This window comes from Xenopus laevis, chromosome 6L (genome assembly GCF_017654675.1).
Source record: "Xenopus laevis strain J_2021 chromosome 6L, Xenopus_laevis_v10.1, whole genome shotgun sequence".
Classification (NCBI taxonomy): domain Eukaryota; kingdom Metazoa; phylum Chordata; class Amphibia; order Anura; family Pipidae; genus Xenopus; species Xenopus laevis.
The window spans coordinates 76,178,306-76,198,112 of NC_054381.1; the positions used below are offsets into that span (position 1 = coordinate 76,178,306).

The 19,807-nt window shown below is 37.6% G+C and overlaps 1 protein-coding gene across 6 annotated transcripts in view; it reads left to right on the forward strand.

Annotated features, from left to right (window-relative positions):
* The first annotated feature begins 432 nt into the window (after window positions 1–432).
* trio.L (trio Rho guanine nucleotide exchange factor L homeolog) overlaps window positions 433–19,807 on the forward strand; it is a 298,296-nt gene continuing 278,921 nt past the window's right edge. For 4 of the 6 annotated variants that reach the window (XM_041566192.1, XM_041566193.1, XM_041566194.1 and 1 more), the window contains exon 1: window positions 433–1,041. In XM_041566192.1, coding sequence (XP_041422126.1) covers window positions 909–1,041 — 133 coding nt within the window. In that variant the 5' untranslated portion in view covers window positions 433–908. Of the gene's footprint in view, window positions 1,042–5,635; window positions 7,526–19,807 lie in introns of those variants that run through there. The other 2 variants (XM_041566195.1, XM_041566196.1) reach the window with 1 other exon arrangement.

A 19,807-nucleotide genomic window follows, 5' to 3' on the forward strand; every position in this document is an offset into this window, starting at 1 on the left:
TGTTACAATCCCTTACTATGCATGATAATGTGACAATTTAATTTGATATAATTGCAATGTACCAATGCAAACATTAATAAACATAATTGAAGAAAAAAAAGTGTATATGCAATGCATCAATAAGATACACCAAAGGAAGTGCAGGAATGAACAATACAAAAAAAAATGGACCTTCAGTGTCAGCAGAGAACTATACAACCGTAAGCAAACAGAACGACATTAGAATTGTCTTAGTTGTTTTAATAAGAAATACTGTATATTTGTATTAGGATTTCTCGTGCCAAATAGCTCTTTCTTCATATACCATATTTATAGCTGCAATAAGAGCCTGCATATATAAATATGAATATCTTCTTTAGAGTTGAAATTTTCAGAGAAGGGGTGTGACGGGGGGGGGGTTTCATCTATTCTTTTTCTCGCGAGATTCTCAATTGTCAGATTTCGGATGCAGAGTTTCCCCACCCCAGAACCCACCTCCCTTTCAGCCTCTCTCCTGTAGCCGCAACACCACGTTACGACTCCGCCCCCACTGTTCCCCAAGCCGCCGCCTCTGAATCTCGGTTCTGGGTTCTCGGAACGGCGGATCGGTAGCTTGCGGCAGTCCCTAGCGTTGTTTCACCAATCAGAAGGAACCAGGTCTTTGTATTTCTCTTTCGGGTTTTTTCCTATTACAGTCTGAACGCAGACTGGGAATTAATTAGAGCTTTACCCGGAATCGATATATTTCACGTTCAGCCAGATCTCCTGTAAGGCGGTTTCATTATTTTTATTACTATATTTGGCTCGCCAGGACGCTATTAATTGGCGGAGCGTGTGACTCGTGGAAAAGGCGATCATTCCACAGGACAAAGAGTGGAGGGTTGGGGAACTCTAAGGATCGTTTGGAACCCTTTCTCCCCCTCCCCGACATGAGCACATCCAGCACCGCAAGCTCTGGCAGCACAAATATCGGTACCGGCCATGCCGCTGGAAGCAACACCGGGGAGGGGGCGGAGGAGACAGCCAAGGACTCTGCAGACATAACCGCCTTTTACAGATCCGGTGAGTAGGCACTAGGAGGGGCGCTCCTACCAACCTGCTTAGCTGTCTGGCTCCAGTTATGGCTCAGCTCCAGCTAATAGTACCTGCTTTGGGGGATGGGGGTTGTCGAGGGTTTTAGTTCATGCACAGTGGAAAGTGTTGTGTAAATCAGTTCTGTCTTACAGAGGTTGTTAGCATAGGTGCACACAAAGGCCCACATATTCTCCAAAGCACAGCTTATTGTCAACCTTCCTGCTGAACTACAATTTACAGACTTCTCTGACAGCTCTAGGCCTGTATGTATGTTGGAAACTGTAACTTAAAAACACATTGGAGGGTTTGACAATTCTGATTTCTTTTTAATTAAGCTGTACTTACTGGCCAAACGTAAAATATTGATAATTTCACCTCCGTTAATTGTCCTGCCTGTACCAACTTGTACTGTACATGGCAAGCTTCCACTTTGGAGTCTATTTAGAGGTGCTATTTAGGTGTATGAGGTTACTTATTGAGAGCAGTGCTTTTATGGCAGCATGGAGGTAATTCCAATGTGAGCTGCTTCTCCAATTTTCAGCATGAGAGAAATATGCATAAATGGCTGTGACTCCCACTTCGACATCATTGGATGATGTAATGTGTTAAGGCCACATGCTACTTAGTTGAACAGATATAGCTGGATAAATGCTTGTTAAACAAAGATGCAGTATGTAGCATTTCAGACTTTCTTGGGTTCTGATACATTCTTTCCATTTGGTTGCTACATATGGATGTTACCACATTTGAATGTTCAAAGCCCTTCAGTTCTTTTCTTTAAGTGGATATTATTTTATAGAAAATCAGAATATTTGCTTTTCAATCAATTATGTCTAGAGTGCCAAAACTTATCCTCTTTTGATATATTATTTAATGTGTTGGTGAATAACCTTATAGTCACATTATGATTAAATTTTTTTCATAAATTTGTTCACTGGATAAAATCAAGTCAGCCTTTTGCTTTTAGTCAATCTGCTTTTTGTTCTAGGTAGGTGCAGCAATGTTTTCTATGTTGACACTGTTCCATGCACATTACAGATGTTTTTGGTGCACGCACCCTCCTTTGATTCTCTAATCAATAGGGGGCAATATCTATTATTTCCATTACTGGAAAGCATTCAGTACAAGGTTCTCTTTTATTGCTTTAGTAGGTAGTACACAGTGATTTTTAGAAGCTTATGCCAAATGGAATACACATGGAACATGGCCAGATTGATTTATTAAGATGTGATATGTAGCTTGCTAATTGAGTTTCATGAGCTACATTTTTGCGACTTGAATATGTACTTTGTGTAGCTGAAGTGGTAACCTTATTCTTCTGTCAATTATTGAATTGTGTTAATACATAGGCCTGAGCATCAAATGATAGATGAACAAAAAACACAACAGGATTTGTGTCCAAAGATAAATTGGAAAACTTTGTGAATTGCCCCGAACATATAATTTACATCCAAAGTGGAGGCTTTCATAAGTGCAAGGATAATTTGGTAGCCATATCTTTATTGCTAGTATATTTAGTCAATGTTACTCATTAAAATTTTACTGTGGTATATTTAAAATGTAGTACTAATGTGTTAGTTATGACATAGGTTTTGCAAAATTTATGAAGAATACATTAGCCTTTGTGAAAGAGCTGTATACATTTATGTGGGGGGATGGGTAAGGAATTCCTCTAGAGTGTCACATTTCTTTCACTTCAGTATATTTTATTCTTGAAACAGAAGTGTGAAACCTAGGCATTGTTATGGTTTTTAGGTGACTAAAAAATGCAAATAGCACAATATAATTTGTTTCTATTACTTTTAAATTGGCAAAGTGTGTAGCAGTAGGGCTTTAGCAATGTCTCTAGCACACTTGGGGTTAATAGATTGAAACAATGTTCTTTCACACATCTTCCTCTGATGCTGCCCAAGTGTGTGTTGGTTCTTCTCTCTGCAAGAATCGTTGCTGTTTTGGCAGTCCTTTTCAGATCAATACTCCGTTATTTAAAATACTAAGAATAAGAGCTAGTGCAAAGACACAGAGAAGGAAAAATTGGAGTGAAGGTCAGTGTGTCCATGAGATGTATTATTTAACTGATAAACAGGTCACCTTAATTATCATTATTATTTCTTACCATTTGTTGTGCTGATTTAGATGTTCCCAAGCTCTGCAAGATTTCATTTCCTTATAGCAGTAAAGCAAGTCTGGGTAGTTTTTATTCTGTTATCCTAGTTTCCTCTCATTCTATCTCCTAACTGTGTCGCTAACATCTTTTCCACCTCTGTCATTTGCTTAATTTGTTTCTCATGTGTGGGTAATTGATGTAGTGTTAAGCTATCCATTATGTTTACTTTTCAAAAAGCTTACGTTTTTGTGAAGTTCCCCTTTAAACCGTGCAAAAATTGCATCTTTTCTCTGTTGTCTGACCAGTTCAACACAAGCTTTAAACCTCGAAAGTAGTTTACTTTTGTCAGAAAACAATAACACCCTTATTGATTGTTCATCTGAATCTTATAATGTTGTCAAGATAATGATAGTTTATAAATGTATGTATTTCTGAGACAGTGCTATGCAACTTGTTCCATTTTGTGTAAAAGGCTGTTCTAACAGTGGATTAAAATCACCACCTCCAATTAGTGTAATGGCAGAAAATAATCTCTATATTTGGCATGCTTGAACATTTAGGCTCTTTGATGGAACTGTGATTTTTTTTTTGTTTATAGAGAAATGTTATCTGAGTTAAATTTTGTAAATATGTGTATTTTTTATTCAAAGAGTAAACATCAGTTTGGTCACAAACCATGAATGTCCTCAGGATATAGTGCACAAACAAACCCCCTAAATAGCATTTCCCATGAAAAGGCCACCAAAATGGTTCACAGTTGTCACAACAATTGCAAATAATTAAGCACAGCATGTGCAGTTCTACATGTATGAATATAATAAAACATATGTAAAAGGATCAGTCTATGTGAAAGAAAACTATATATTCAAATGAGAGAGTGCAATTTACATATAAACATAAATGGTGAACTTAAAACTGCAAAAATGTGCATCAGATGAAAATATATTGTGGGAAAAAAAAGTATAACTATAACGATAAATGTCAACAAACTTAGTTAAAGAAGCTTCATAGGACATACAGTTGAATAATAGGTTCAAAGAAATACCCAGCAATTACAATGGCTCTGCTAGGGTACCAAGTGTCCCAGCAGACAGGCAGCTGAACAGTTTGTTACTGACTCTGCATACAGCAGGCGATTATTGCTGTGTGTGTACAGTTGGGGGAACAGCTGATATGTCACATTTAACCAAATGAAGGACCCATTGTTGGCAGAGTAAGCCACACACGTATAAAGCAATTTGGCTGGCCCCTTATTTGCAGCGAGGCCACAAAGGGCTGGGCCTAGGATGGCATAAATAAAAGGGGCTGCATGCAGCCCAGCCGCAGGGGTAGTTTGCCTGATTCTGGAGCAATAAGCACGCAATCCTATAGGAAGGGGGCGTCAGAGGATGCAGGCTTCTGGGTGCCCTCGGGGGAATCTGCAAATTGGGGAGCAAGAGAAATAGAGAGGTTGATACTTAGATGGCAGCATATTTGTCGATGTAACCAGAGAAGGTTTATGAGACATTAGGTTTAATTTGTAATTGCAAATAGAGTCCTGCATTGAGTCCGGTACCCATGGTAGTTGTAGCATTGCCAACTTATGCCAACCCATGGGGCAACAAGCCATCTATACCATGTATGTGCTCATGCAGTAAAGTCTGTGGCATATTTTTTTCTTCTGTACCATTGTGGGGATGACATACTAAGGGTATTCTAAGCCCACAATCAAGTATTCAATTTTATTGGGTTGAAACAAGTGTGCACCCCTTGGTTACTAGCCATTTTGTAGGCCATGATTGGTATTTTGTAATTGGTGAATGTTAGCTGTAGCAGTCTTAGTTATTTCCTATCTGTCCAAAAAGGTTGAGGGAATAGGTCTGCTTTCCACAGAAAAACTGCTTGTAAAAGCCACAGGTAAGTATCATGTTATAAAGTGTATTTTACAGATTAGACTGTGATTTACTAAAGAATGATTGAAAGTGTTCACTAATCTGCATTTGTAATGTGCATGAATTATGTGGATTTTGCACAGGTATAATAAGTGATATTCCTAGCCATTTTGAGAAATAAAGTACAGACTTTTTTCATGCAATTGTTGGCTATAGTCACTTACTATCAACTTGTGAGTGACTGGATTCACTAACATAATTGAACCTCAATTAATCCACCTCCTTTAGGACAGTGACACACTAGACTTTTTCTCAGACTGCGTAGAGACACAGACATAGGAAAAGGCTCCATATAGTTTGCATTTTAATGCACATATCTGCTCCATGTGCACTGTTGGGCAGATTCTGTGCCTGTCAGTGCCAGGGCCGGATTTACATAGCGGGTGCCCCTAGGCCCACTGCCATTAGTCACCCCTGTCCCCTCCCCTTTATTCATGCAAATTTTTATTATCGGGACCGGAGCAATGAGCATTGGTGCACGGGAAATTTAAAAAATAATTTTATGTCCTGCGCATCCCCAGAGTTTTTAAACCAATGTGGGTGTGGTTGGGCAGCATGCCATCCCCTAAAATCCTGCCACCCTAGGCCCGGGCCTTGGTGGCCTTTCCACAAATCTAGGCCTGGTCAATGCACTGAGAACACAGAGCAACACAGAATGGATCAGTCTTTTCTCTGTTTGCTTTTCTGTGCATGTGGAGAAAAAGCCCAGTGTGCCACTGACCTAAACGACAAGGAAAGGTGAATTTACTAGGGGTGTCATTATGTTAGCCCCTCCCCATGAATCTAGTTGCTAAATATTTTTCCTGATCCAGTGCTCCTTTTAGGAAAAAAATTGTACCTGGGACACCTGAGAAAGGTCGGTGCATTTTTTTCAGTCTATTGGCAGCCCCTAATGAATCCACCTTTCATTGTCCTTAAATGGACATGCAAATTGAGCTACGACTAAGGCTCATTGGCTAGTATTAAAGGGCAAGTTCACCTAAAATTAGCTTACACATGTCTAGTAACCCATAGCAACCAAAGCCAGCATTTATTTGTCAGCTGTTTAAAAGCAAACGTCTTATAGGTTACTAGACATGGGCAAAATAGCATCTGCTAATACATTTCCCCATTATGAAATTGCTACATGTCTGGTGAACTTTAGCAACCAATCAGCATTAAGGTATAATTTAATGATTTAAAAACAAACCTCTTATTGGTTGCTATGGGTTACTGCACCTGGGAAATGTTTTTGCCTTTTATTTCATATGGAGGTAAATGTTTTGCAAACAAAAATATTCAAATCAACTTTGCAGAACTGGGTAGCACTTGTAAAAAGTGATGGATAGGCCTTCCTAACTTAACACTATCTTTTCTAGAACAGTGGATATTGCCACAGCAAGCATTGATCACGTAATTGAGATGACTGCATACTGTCATAAAAATTTGTACCACATTTCTCCTTCTCTATTGTGACTCTTTGAGGTTTATAAGAGGCTATACAATATAGCTCTCAGTAAATAGGTATGTTACCAGGGAATTTCCCAGTGAAAAGTAATGTAATTTTCATAATTTTGACAAAATCATAATAAATACATTTTCTCATCCAAGCTATAACTGCACAATTACATTTTGTTAACATTGTAAATTTTTCAAAGAGAGGAGCCTGACTCCGTACATAGTTATAATCCACTAGCATGAAAGGATATCCCTTTTTGGCCACATCTCAGACTGCAGAATGGAAGTGCTGACCTTGCAACAACAACAACAGCAGGTCCTGATTTATACACTGAAGCAGCATGGTTGCCTCCCTCTTTTAATTTAGGCAAAAGATAATTGTATTTTTCATATTACATAACCAGTGTAATCAATTCTGTTAATAAAGTAAACTGCAAGTTCCAGGATTCTACAAACAGCCAGCTCGGATTCTGAAAGTACATTGGTGTTTTATCTCGGTACTTCCGGCATGGCAGCTGTTTTTTTCTCTGGGAGGCTCACTGCATTAATTAATGAAGCAGTGATGTGACATCATATGCAACACAAGCATGCTGTCCTGAGGCAATCTGGTATTTCTTTTACTGAGCGAATCCAATCCCTGTCTTCCTCTTCGCCTCCTATTTCTTCTCTCCGCTCTTTCCCGCAGAAAAAAAAATGTCCAGCAGTGACTCATACACTAGCATCTTGAGCAAAAGAAGCCAGAGGCAGCAGCTTCAGTACCTTTGCTTGTATTGGTTGCTTGTGATGAAGCATATTCACACGGATTGTTTACCAGCGACTGCCTTAATTTTTCTCTCAATATAACAGTGAACCATTTGTAACTAGGCAGCAATCAATCTACGCACTGCCTGCGTTTGTGTATAACCGTCTGTAAATCTTATGTGATTATAATTTACTCCATTGAGGTTTGGGAAAATGCACACTCATCGCTGGAAAGATGCAGGAGAATCAACACTAGGTTTGTCTAGGTTTCTGTTTTGTTGCCTGATACAATACGTGGATTATGACTGTGGTTTTTAGGTGCATGCATTAAAATGTGTATCTTCCCCGTGAAAGAGGAAGAGGGTACAGCTAGTATGCATACTGCCTTAACATGCTAGGATTATTGTATACTTTTCTGCATGTGGTTTAATTAATTAATTGGAGCATTTTTGTTCATATTATTCAGCCCGAGCATTTTTGTTCATATTATTCAGCCTAAGGGCTTTAAGACATTCTCAAGATGAAAATTGTCAAACAAATTGATGTTTATCTTTGTAGAAAAATACCTATTAGGAATGAGTAGTTACTGCTTGTCTGTGCCCACATTCTTCGGACAGTGGATGATAGATAGTTCTTGTTCTAATCCACCATACTGAAAAGACCTGATATTGTTGGACATTTTTTGTCCATATTCATGACAACACTAAGCTGTATTCTAGCTGGTTCCTGACTACATTTCCTAGCAGTGCACCTGCATCACTGAGTCAGAATAAAATACTCCAAGGGTTCTGCTACATTTTCTTTGCAATAGTGTCATTAGAGACACCTCTCTGGGGTAGAGGTAAGGAATTTCTGCTTTTGCTGGAGAGGAGTTGAAAACCTAATATGCTAAACGAATTGTGAGGTCAAACTACAAAATTCATGTCTTAAGGAACTGAAAGGGTTTAGCTCCGACATTTGCTGAACTAAAATGTTTTTATTCAGTATATTTTAAAAATGATAATGGTTTTGCAGTTATGTTTTGTAAATGCATATTAAGGTGCATTTTATTGGGTTGAAGAACCCTTTTGTGTGTGTTTTTTTGAGTCTGTTTGCCTACAAATATATTTGGAGACATACAACCTACTTAGAAGAAGAGGCTATAGGGTAAGTCTTGCTGCTAGATTTGACAACTAGGTGGTTTAGTATGGCTCTATTCTAAAACTTCATGGATTTTTATCATCCTGCACTGAGGTGCGAACATCTACTGCCAAGCAGTTTTTAGATATTTTGCACTCTTTCACTTTAAGGGCCTTTCCTGGGGTGGTCTTTTAGTTTACCCAGGAAAACAATATATTGATTTTTTTCAGGACAACCTGAACTTTCACAATATGCAAGAATTTTGGTGTAATTCTACTTCTGTAAAAAAATATAGGCTTCTAAGTGTCTAATAAAATGAAAAAAATCATGTTTCACGAAGAACAATCACATATATCAGAAACCTCATTTATTTTATGTACGAGAACACAGCCGATTTAGAAAGGTCTATGTCTCCTGAACGCGGCAATACCAAATATATATAGTTTTATGGAGATTTCTCACTTGTATAGCTCAAAATCTACAAGCAGTACACAACCAAATTTCCAAAGCAACGCTCCCCAAACGGCATACTTTTGATTTCAAGGCCAAACATTCCGCTAACAGTAGGTTTACCATAGAAAACTACCCATTACTAGAAAGAACAGATTCTGGTGAACCAAAAATGGGTAAAAATATCTTTGTACTCCAAAATACCAAGTTGCAATTGTTTCCTAAAGTTATAATGTTTTATAGAAATTGGTGAATTTTTTGAAAAATGACTTCAAAGCTTCCACTCTACAGCAACATATCTCCCACACATCATTAGGTATCAATGTAAAACACCCCAAATATGAAATCCTGGGGTCCACTGAATAGTTTGCCCAATATGTATAGGTGTACCCAAGCACGTGGCATAGGGGGCCCCAAAAGGAAGACCCCCCGTTTGTTCTGTCATTTCAGATACTGCAAAATCAACACATTTACATAGTTTTGGGGGGCGGCAAAGGTAGAAAAAAGTACGTTCACACCAGAAAACCATATATTTTTGGAAAGTAAACATTCCCCTGAACCCAAATTGGGTATGCATGTCTTTCTACACCAAAGAACCAAGCGGCAAACCATTCCTAAATTTGGTGATTTTGGCGACATTTCCAAAATTCACCTAAAAATTTCTACTCTGCAGCATCGTATTACCCACATACTTTTAGTTCTCAAGAGAAATCACCCCAAATATGAAAGCCTAGGGTCCTCTGAACAGTTTGATGCCCAATATGTATAGGTGTACCAAGCACGTGGCATATAGGGGCCTGAAAAGGAAGACCCCCAAATGGTCTGTCATATCAGATACTTTAAAATCAACACATTTACATCGTTTTGAGGGGGGAAAATGTAGAAAAAGTAAGTTCACCCCAGAAAACCATATATTTTCGGAAAGTACACATTGCCACGAATCCAAATTGGGTATGCATGTCTTTCTACGCCAAAGTACCAAGCCGCAAACCATTCCTAAATTTGGTGATTTTGGTGACATTTCCAAAAATCACCTCAAAATTTCTACCCTGCAGCATCGTATTACCCACATACTTTTAGGTATCAAGTCAAATCACCCCAAATATGAAAGCCTAGGGTCCTCTGAACAGTTTGATGCCCAATATGTGTATAGGTATACCCACGCACGTGGCATACAGGGGCCCCAAAAGGAAGACCCCCATATAGTCTGTCATTTCAGGTACTGCAAAATCAACACATTTACATCGTTTTGAGGGGAGCAAATGTAGAAAAAAGTAAGTTTACCCCAGAAAACCAAATGTTTTTGGAAAGTACACATTCCCATGAATCTAAATTGGTTATGCATGTTTTTGTACTACAAAGTACCAAGCCGCAAACCATTCCTAAATTTGGTGATTTTGGTGACGTTTTCAAAAGTCACCTCAAAATTTCTACCCTGCAGCATCGTATTACCCACATACTTTTAGGTATCAAGAGAAATCACCCCAAATATGAAAGCCTAGGGTCCTCTAAACAGTTTGATGCCCAATATGTATAGGTGTACTCAAGCACGTGGCATATGGGGGCCCCAAAAGGTAGACCCCCATATGGTCTGTCATTTCAGGTACTGCAAAATCAACACATATACATAGTTTTGGGGGGGAGCAAAGGTAGAAAAAAGTACATTCACCCCAGAAAACCATATATTTTCGGAAAATACACATTCCCGCGAATCCAAATTGGGTATGCATGTCTTTGTACTCCAAAGTACCAAGTCGCAAGCCTTTCCTAAATTTGGCAATAAAAGCAACAGTTTTTACATTTTTGAAATTGCCTAGAAATATTGCAATTGGCCGCAATTTATCTCACCCAATTTCTTGCATACAATTGTAAAACACCATAAATATTGATGCCAAGGGTCTACTGAACAGTTTGATGCCCAATATGCATTGATATACCAAGGCAGCTGGCATGTGCGGACCCCAAATGAAAATAGTGCATATGATTTTTCTCCGCTGCTGATTCGCCTTCTGTGAACATAGACCCTTGACTTCATATTATGTGCCTCAAGACCCTCCTAACAGCAAAGACCCCCCCCAAATATATATTTTTGGAAAGTACACATTCTGACGAATCCAAAAAAGATAGACATCTTTCTACACCAAAGTACCAAACTGCAAAGCTTTTCTAAACGTAGAGGTTTTTACAACATTTCCTAAAATTGTTGCAGTTGGCCGCATTTATCGCACACAATGTTTTACGTATAAAGAAAAATCACCCTAAATATGGACGTCAGAGGTCCACTGAATAGTTTGATGCCCAATATGCTAAGATTTACCAAAGTATTTGGCGTCTACGAACCCCAAATGAAAAACATGCATATGAATTTTCACGCTAGCCAACTAAGCTACAGAAAAGAGAGCCCCAACTGTGCGTTATGTGCCGTAAGACCCCAAAACTGTAAAAAGACCCCCCAGAAAACTATATATTTTTGAAAAGCATATATTCTGGCGAATCAAACTAAGTAAAATCTATCTTTCTATACCAAAGCACCAAACAGCACAACAATACTAAAGATACATAAGGAACAATAATGCAGGGATAAAATTGCAATAAAACCACAAAAATAGCGTAAATCAATGAAATAACAAAATAATTGATCCAACAGTAGTGATGGGCGAATTTATTTATTCTCGACGAAATTTTTCAGAAAAAACAGACGCCGGCGTCAAAGACGGGCGCCGGCGTAAAAAACGGGTGCCACCGCAAAAAAAAGGGCGCCGGCGTCAAAAACGAATTTGCGAATTTGTCGGCGAAGCGAAATGGCGCAAATTCGCCCATCACTATCCAACAGCATAATTAGTGTCCGAAATCGATTATCCAATAGTCACGCTGTCAAAATAACATGTTTTTAGGCAAAACAAACGGTACAATGAATAAAAAAAAACCCAAAAAACACCAGTTTGTGAGTTTTTGTGTATACATATTTGTGCACTAATAAAAGTTGTCTGAGTGTGCAAATACATGTAATTAAGTGCAAATAAATGTACAAAATCGACCAAGTGTTCTAAAATAAAAAAATAATTAAATAAAAAATTCCAGTCTTTACTAAAATGTTTGTGTAAGTGTATAAATGTACTGTAGGTATGTGTAAGTGCAGGTAAGTGTGTAAAAAACGTGCACTTACCGTTTTTGTAGCAGGAGGATCGCTGGAACCGACTCCTGACAGCATGTTAGCAGAGTTACTGCGCAGCAGGAAGTGAGTGGGGCGGATGGTGCGACCTCGAGCAGGTAAGGAAGTAGCAGCACTTCCATTGCGCTTCTGCTATTTTAAAAGTTGGATCTGCGACAATCGCGTCGCAGATCCGATTTAACAGCCCCCCAGCCACGTTGCCCAGGGGGCTGTCTACCCTCCTGACTCTCTGCAGAGGCGGCAAAAGCCGCCAAAAGCAGAGAGAAGGGCTCGGCTGCAGGGGAACGTACAATGTACGTTCTTGGCAGCCTGAGCCCTGAACCGCCAGCACGTACGCCGTACGTGCTTGGCGGTTAAAGAGTTAAAGGCCCCCATACATGGACAGATATAAGCTGTCACTTATTAGCTGGCAGCTTATTGGGCAGTGTAAGGCCCTCTGACAGGCTTCCCTGATCAATATCTGGGCAAATGTCAGCCAGGTGTTGATTGGGTGGGTTTAAAAAAATCCTGCCGGCTCGAGAACCGCATCGGTTCATTGATGCTGTCCTCAATCTGAGGGCCCACGATCAGACCAGCCCAATATTGCCCACCTAAAGGTCGGCATATTGGATAGAGATCCGCTCATTTGGAGACGAAATGAGCAGATCTCCCTATGTATGGCCAGCTTTACTCTTGGACAAATCTGATCTGTTGTCAGTTAAGCAGCAAGTTGTATGACAACATTACAGAAATCTTTTTAAAATGTATGGGGAAAGTAAGGTTCAAAGTTACTGTAATAAATATTGACTCAAGTATACTTTTAAATAAAATAAAAATGCATTTATTATCTTCGAATCTAACAAAACTCTTTTTATTTTACCAAGCATATGGCTTTACTACTGTAAAGGGGTATAAAAAATTAAAAAGAAAAGCCATATTGTGCAGATCATTTCAGCTGTTATAAACAATGTTATTATTACAGAGGAAGTTTAAACATAAAAAAAACATAAATAAAAAAACATACCAAGACTTTTGGATAATGGGGTTCAGATCATTCTATAAGGTACAGCATTCATTTTATGAAAACAATGGATCAGCCCAGGGAAAAGACGGAAAAAAAATACAATTTAATTCACTGTGGTGAATTAATTATACTTTCTTTGTCCTTTAAGGACCTTTGGGAAGATTGCTTTAAAAGCTTATCTGATGATGACATAATATTCATATAAAGTGGTCCTTGGAAATATAATGTATGTGTCTGTTTATATATATATATATATATATATATATATATATATATATATATATATATATATATATATATATATATATATATATATAATCTGTACTCTTTGTGAGAGTATAAGCTCTAATTCATACTAGGAACCTATTCCATTTTGTTTTTATGTACAGTGTGTCCTACACTAATAGTACAGAGATTGAGAACGTCAGATTGAGAACGTCAGATTGAGAACGTGCAAAATAAAAAAAATACATTGTGGCAATAATTAAAAACAGAAAAGTCTACAAAGATTCTCATTTATCCAGGTCATGATATACAGTATCTGGTAGAATTAAGTCAAAGGCACATGGACATTTAGAGTTTTTCACCACTCATCAGCGTGGCTTCTTCAGTTTTACTGAAGTGGTAGGGAATTCCCCGGTATTGAGACCCTTGAGAGTAGTAAATTCACAGATATCCAATCACAGTGGTTCTATTGAAATTCAGTAAGTAGGTTGTGGCAGTGTATGTTGAAACTCACAAAAGTGTTAAAGTGTGATCCAGTCACAATGGTTAAGTAGAATGGTTAAGTAGAAGCAGGGCCGACCGACACTCAAACGGATCCACAGAACCAGAGAAAATTAGTTAAAAAATATTTTTATTTATACAAAGTTAAAATGTGTATATCATCTCCATCTGCCCTACGCGTTTCACACCCACTTGGGGCACTTAATCATGGGCTCTCTCATGAGCCCATGATTAAGTGCCGAGAGTGGGTACGAAACTCACCAGTGTGCAAAAATTTGAATCTCTCTTATAATAACAGAGCCATATGTTTTTTTAGCTTGTGGGGAAATGGCAGACCACATCACTTGCACCTCTTTTTGATTTGAATGGAAAATTCATGACCACTCTGTATCTTTGATATTTGATGGTTCCAAGACTAGACTGTTTTGACTTTGCAGTATGCAATATGAGGTATCTGAATTCTCACTGGAGAAATAATTATAATTTTATAATTTTTTATAATTGCATTCAAAATAAAGTTGCTGGTCTGGAAAGCCTTCACAGCAAGCCTCAAATGAATTCAAAGGAATGAAGGTGATATTTATTTTGTCGTTTGGCGCACAAACAAACCTCTGATAAACGTTCAAGTTCAAAATGCAGGAATTGAATGTAATTTATTTAAATGTGTATAAAGATGTGATATATCCCAAATATTCTGTAGCCAGGATTAAATTATTTTTAACACAGGCACCATTGCTTGTTTGAATCGTAGCATTTCCCCAAAATATAGAAACGCTGTTGGTTTGCTGTAGTGTTTTGCATATGAATGGTTTGGAACCTGGGTCCTAAATAATTATACCTCTTGCTAGTGTAGTTAAGAGTATAAGGGCCATGACACTTTGTCAACTGTGAGATCTATCCTCCTGCCATCTTCCACATTTATACATGACTACCCAAGATCCCAGCATGTAGCGATTCCAATGAATGCAAAGGAGCACATATTTTGAAGAAATTTCCCTGGCGTGTCAAGTGCTGCTTCCACATGGTCCTTACATGGAGGGAAAATAATTGAAGCTGAGGTAACTGACCACTTGCTTGTGTTGAGATGAGCTTTATTGGGTCCCTAATAACAACAGAAGAAAAACTTTACAGCATTAGTAAGAAAATGTTCTATATGTTGAAAAAGAATGGACTTTTGCTTGGAGGCTGATTGTGGAGACAAACTAAGCCTTTATTTGTAATGAGAATCTCTTGAAATATGAAAACAATAACACTCTGGTTTTAAAGTGTCAGTATATCCATTTTCAACATGAGCTCAATAAATAGGGTTTGTGTTGAACTTTGTGCTTGTTGTTTTAATTGAGTAAAATCTTTTTTTGTTTTGTTTCTTGAACTTAACAGGACAAACAACTGGACCACATTACTTTCATGTGGTTTGGTGTTGAGTGCTTTGAGGAGCTGGGAAACATTTTTAAGGAAACTTACATCCAGTTTCTTTAGACTTATTGCTACTACATACTGTATTTCATGACCTGGATGAATAAAATTTTTTATAGATGTCCATGTAGTTTTTGCCCAATAAATACTACTTAGATTCTATCTGACCCAGAGGGAGTCAAAGCAAACTCATTTGAAGAATTGTATACTTCAGTTCTTTATTTGGTCTTTGTTTTTGAAACTATTTGCTGTTAAATTTTTCTTTTAGCAGTCATTATTCTTTATAAACTGAAACATTTCTGTTCTGCTAAAGATGAAAAGAATTCCCCACTGCAGTTGCAGACTACTTTCATATGGTCTGGACCTGCCCAGGAATAAACACCTTCTGGCAGCAGGTACTGCAGCACATTCAATCAAAAACAGACCTAATATTACCCATGGTAAAGTAGAGGAAGTATCAAAAAGAGAGCTCAGTGCATCCTATTATCTATTCTCCTTATCTATGCAAAAAAAAGGCCATAGCCCTGCACTGGAAGGCTACCTCTGGACCAACAGTCCTATGTTTGCTAGATCTTATCCGGAAAGCTACAACTTTATTCAAATTGACGTATATGAGAAGAAACTGTTTTGATCAATTTTATAAATTTGGTTAGACCCGATAGAAGACATTTGAGAGAGACCCTACCTAAGGGAGCAAAGCTCCATACCAAGATCTTCTCAAATCAATAGCCTGGTAAACAACTCCTATTCCCAAGATTTTTTGTGTACATTTTAATAAACAGAATTGAGAAAGAAAAAAAAAAGATGAAAAGAATTTGCGTTCATTGGTTAAATATTCTTTGTCATTTTGGAAAGGCTTGATAAACCATGGGAGGAAATTGCAAGTTATACCGAGTGTACCACCTGTGCTGCAGAATAGATAGATTAAGGGCCCTTACTCACGCGCGTTTGAAGCTGCGCTACCCTGCGTTTCGGTTTTATGCGTTCAGCCGCAGGGGAGCGTAGAAGTAGACGCGCTGAATTCTTTTCAGTGGGGCTGTAGTCACACAGACGCATGTAAGCGCCGAATGCAGGTTGGGACACAGCATGTTGCATTTTATCTGCGTTCGCCTCTTACATTTGTCTGTGTGAGTACAGCCCCATTGAAAAGAATTCAGCTTGTCTACTGCTGTGCTCCCCTGCGGCTGAACGCATAAAACCGGAACGCAGGGGAGTGCAGCTTCAAAAGAAAAAGGAGATTTCTGATTGGATGCCAGCTGCTATACTGCATGCATTAAATTAGACTTTAGGCACCAGAATTTAATTGTTATTCAATAATTAAATTTGTATTAAGTAGGCCTCAGCCACAGCAATTCTCTTGGAAATCTTCAGCTTCTCTGACATTGTTAACCAAATTTTAAAATTGCCTTGTAGGACTATCTTAATCTGAGACAGCTGTGTCACACAGTGCACCATTTATACCATATATGAGATTTCAAATAAAAAGGTTATTTACCTGTTTTTGCTAAATGATGGTTGGTGGTTGAAATACAGAGAGTTGCCTTATTGAATATATATAACTATTATATGCTTCTCTGTTCACTGTTTCATTTATAGAAGGTTAATAACATATGACTTCTAATTAATAACTAATTAATATGTTATTTGTAAATGTAATTGGTATTGAAAGCGTTAACCGGCTTTGACTTGCTGTTTAGAGTGTAGGCAGTATTATTTCTGTAACATTGTAGCAGGTCAGCTGATAAACTGTTCTGAAGGAGAATTGACCTTTGATACATTGTTACATTCAAGAAGCAATACCAGACTGATAACTGAATTAAATAATATGAACTTAAATTTCAAGATTGTGTTTTAAGCACACTTATGTATTTTATTATTTAAATGCTTCTTTTTAAAATTCATTACAGTTATAGCTCAAGGTAGATAACAGTAATGCGCCTTAAATCAACTTTTTTTTAGGGATTCACGGAATCTACTATTTTAGGAATCCCTATTCATTTGTGAAGGATTTGCCCAAATCCTAAACCCTAATTAGTATATGCAAATTAGGGGAAGGAACAGTTAAAAATATCACCTTGTTCGTATGACGTCATGTCACAAAAGTCATGTTTTATTTTTTCAGGTTTGGCCTGGCACTTGGATTCTGTTGAATCTGAATGCTGCTGAAAACAGCTTGAATTTGCCCAAATCTTAAACCGAATATAGGATTCAGTGCACAAAAGACCCTTTTTTTGTTAAGCAAAGTAAAAGAATCAAAACTGTTAATTACATGTTAACACTAATCTGTATTGTGCCACTGGGTTATTTCCATGACTGATAAAATCTACATGATTTGAAATTGTGCACACTGGCATTTAAAATTCTCATTTGACTAAATAAGTTCATGCCATGCTTTAATGTCAAGATGGGTTTCCATAGCTATGATGCATCCAATTGAAATTTATATTGACATTCTAGAGCAAAAATTGGACTGGATTAAACATTAATTTTAAAAAGACTTTCACCTTCATGGCTGTATCCTGTAATCAGTCATTTATAGTTGGATTGCTGTTTTAGACTTGGTTAATTTTTTTTACTGTGTTTGTGGTAAACTTGAGAATATGTGTCTCTTGATCACTTGGTACTTTCCCAGTGACATGAACAGTGGTGCAACAGATCTTGCGACCAACAACAATGCTGTGAGAGCATTTACAAAAGTATGAAATTGATAGCCAGTACATCAGTCTTGAATTAGGTAAAGTAAAACAAATGATGAATTTGTGGAAATAGTAGTCTTATGATGGCTGATTATTGTACATCTAAACTGAGATCTTAAATCTGGGAATAATTCAAGGTGACATCTTCATGAGAAGACGTTAATGTACCAAGCCCATGAAACTCTAAATGTGTTACTAAAAATGTTGTATACACCTTCCAGTATGAGAAGCAAATCCTCTTCATTTCCTTTTACTATTGTAGCGCTATATTAAATTGTGTGTATTGTACACCACTATTGAGCTCCACTCCCATTAAATGTGCCCCGGGTGAGACCTGAAATCTTAGGGAGTATTGCTTGAATAAGCAATACTCACAGCACCTTTTGGTCAATATTAGTCCCCACAGGCAAGAGGACGTGCTCAGCAGCAATAAAAGTACAACCAGCTTTCAGCCTTTCCCTAAGTGGAACCTGAGGGGAATCTATCTACCCTGTTGCTATACACTTAGTCCCTACTTCTGGGCTATTAGTACCCGGGATCTTAATCCCTCTGACTCTCCTCGTCGGAGCCTTGAGCTGCTCAGCTAAATAACCTGTCTATCTGTCACTCCTAGAGTGACCTATAATTGTGATTAGCCTATCCTGACTAATCCTAAAACAATCAGGTTCCACTCAGACTCAGCCTGTTAGCTCAGGCTAGAGCCATCAAAAAATGGACACTGAAAGCATGGCTTCAGAGCAGAAAGAGCAAACAGTACCCCTCCCAACTGTATTTTAGGACCCAAATAGGTGTCCATAACATTGAGGGACTGCCTGCACAAAATACTAGGGGTGGCTATTTTACACATCCCTACACTATAAAAGGGGCTTTACATTCATATTTTTGCATAATGATAGAAAGTGTGTGTGTGTGTGTGTGTGTGTGTATATATAAATAAACGTAACCACAATTAAAATGAAAACAGATGGACATTTCTGTTCGCAGCTAGTACCTTTATAAAGACACCTTTACTGTTACATTACAATTAACTTTAAAATAATTTAAATTTTTTCATTGGTGTATATTGGAAGGCTGCTTTGCATTATATTTTCTTTCAGAATGCAAAAAAGAAAAAAAATTTGACTGCCATCATCTTTTAAAGTTACTTTGTTCAAATATATTTTGAATTTTGTAGATTCAAGTAATCTAAGCAACTTGGAACTGATTTTATGTTTTTTGGGTTAGGCGTTATTTGATGTTCTATGCTGATGTAATCTAGAATGTAGCTTGCTATCTGTTTTTAAGGGTCATTACTACATCTGATACTTGCATTGGAAACTGTGACATAATTAAGGCTCTAAAGTGTGATCTGCAGCCATATAATCATAAGCACGTTAAAATATTTGCATGGATTTTATACCATTTTAATAAATACCTCTTAATAAGCCATTGCTTGTTGGGCTTTGAGTATTGCTTTACGATCTGATAGGGTAATTTATGTGTTTTGTGATTTTATTTATATGGATTGTTTTCCTTTTATTGTTAAACTAAAACAGAAGTCCATGATCATTTAGCAAATCAATATATTTTTTTAGCTTTGCTATAGCAAGGGCACTGGCTTCAAAGGCAGCAATATTGTCAGTGGTCCAGCCTCCTGTGTGTTGAAGGTCATCTGTTTGTAGTTTTAAAATATCTATGTAAATAGTGAGTGTATAAACTTTGCTTAAAATAAGATGTTGATATTGTGCCACTCTTTTGCACAGCTTTTTATGCCACTCTTTACTCTTATTTTGTTTCCTGACTGAATGTGTCTATTGATGGGTTATGCTTTGTCTGAACAGCATTATTATCTCTTATTAAGCAGATTTGAAAATTAATAAATCATTTACTAAAATTATTTTGACTGGAAAATTGTCTCAAAATGCTCCTCTGAACTTGTATTTGCAATGAGAGTGTATTCTGTTTTGGATGTTAATT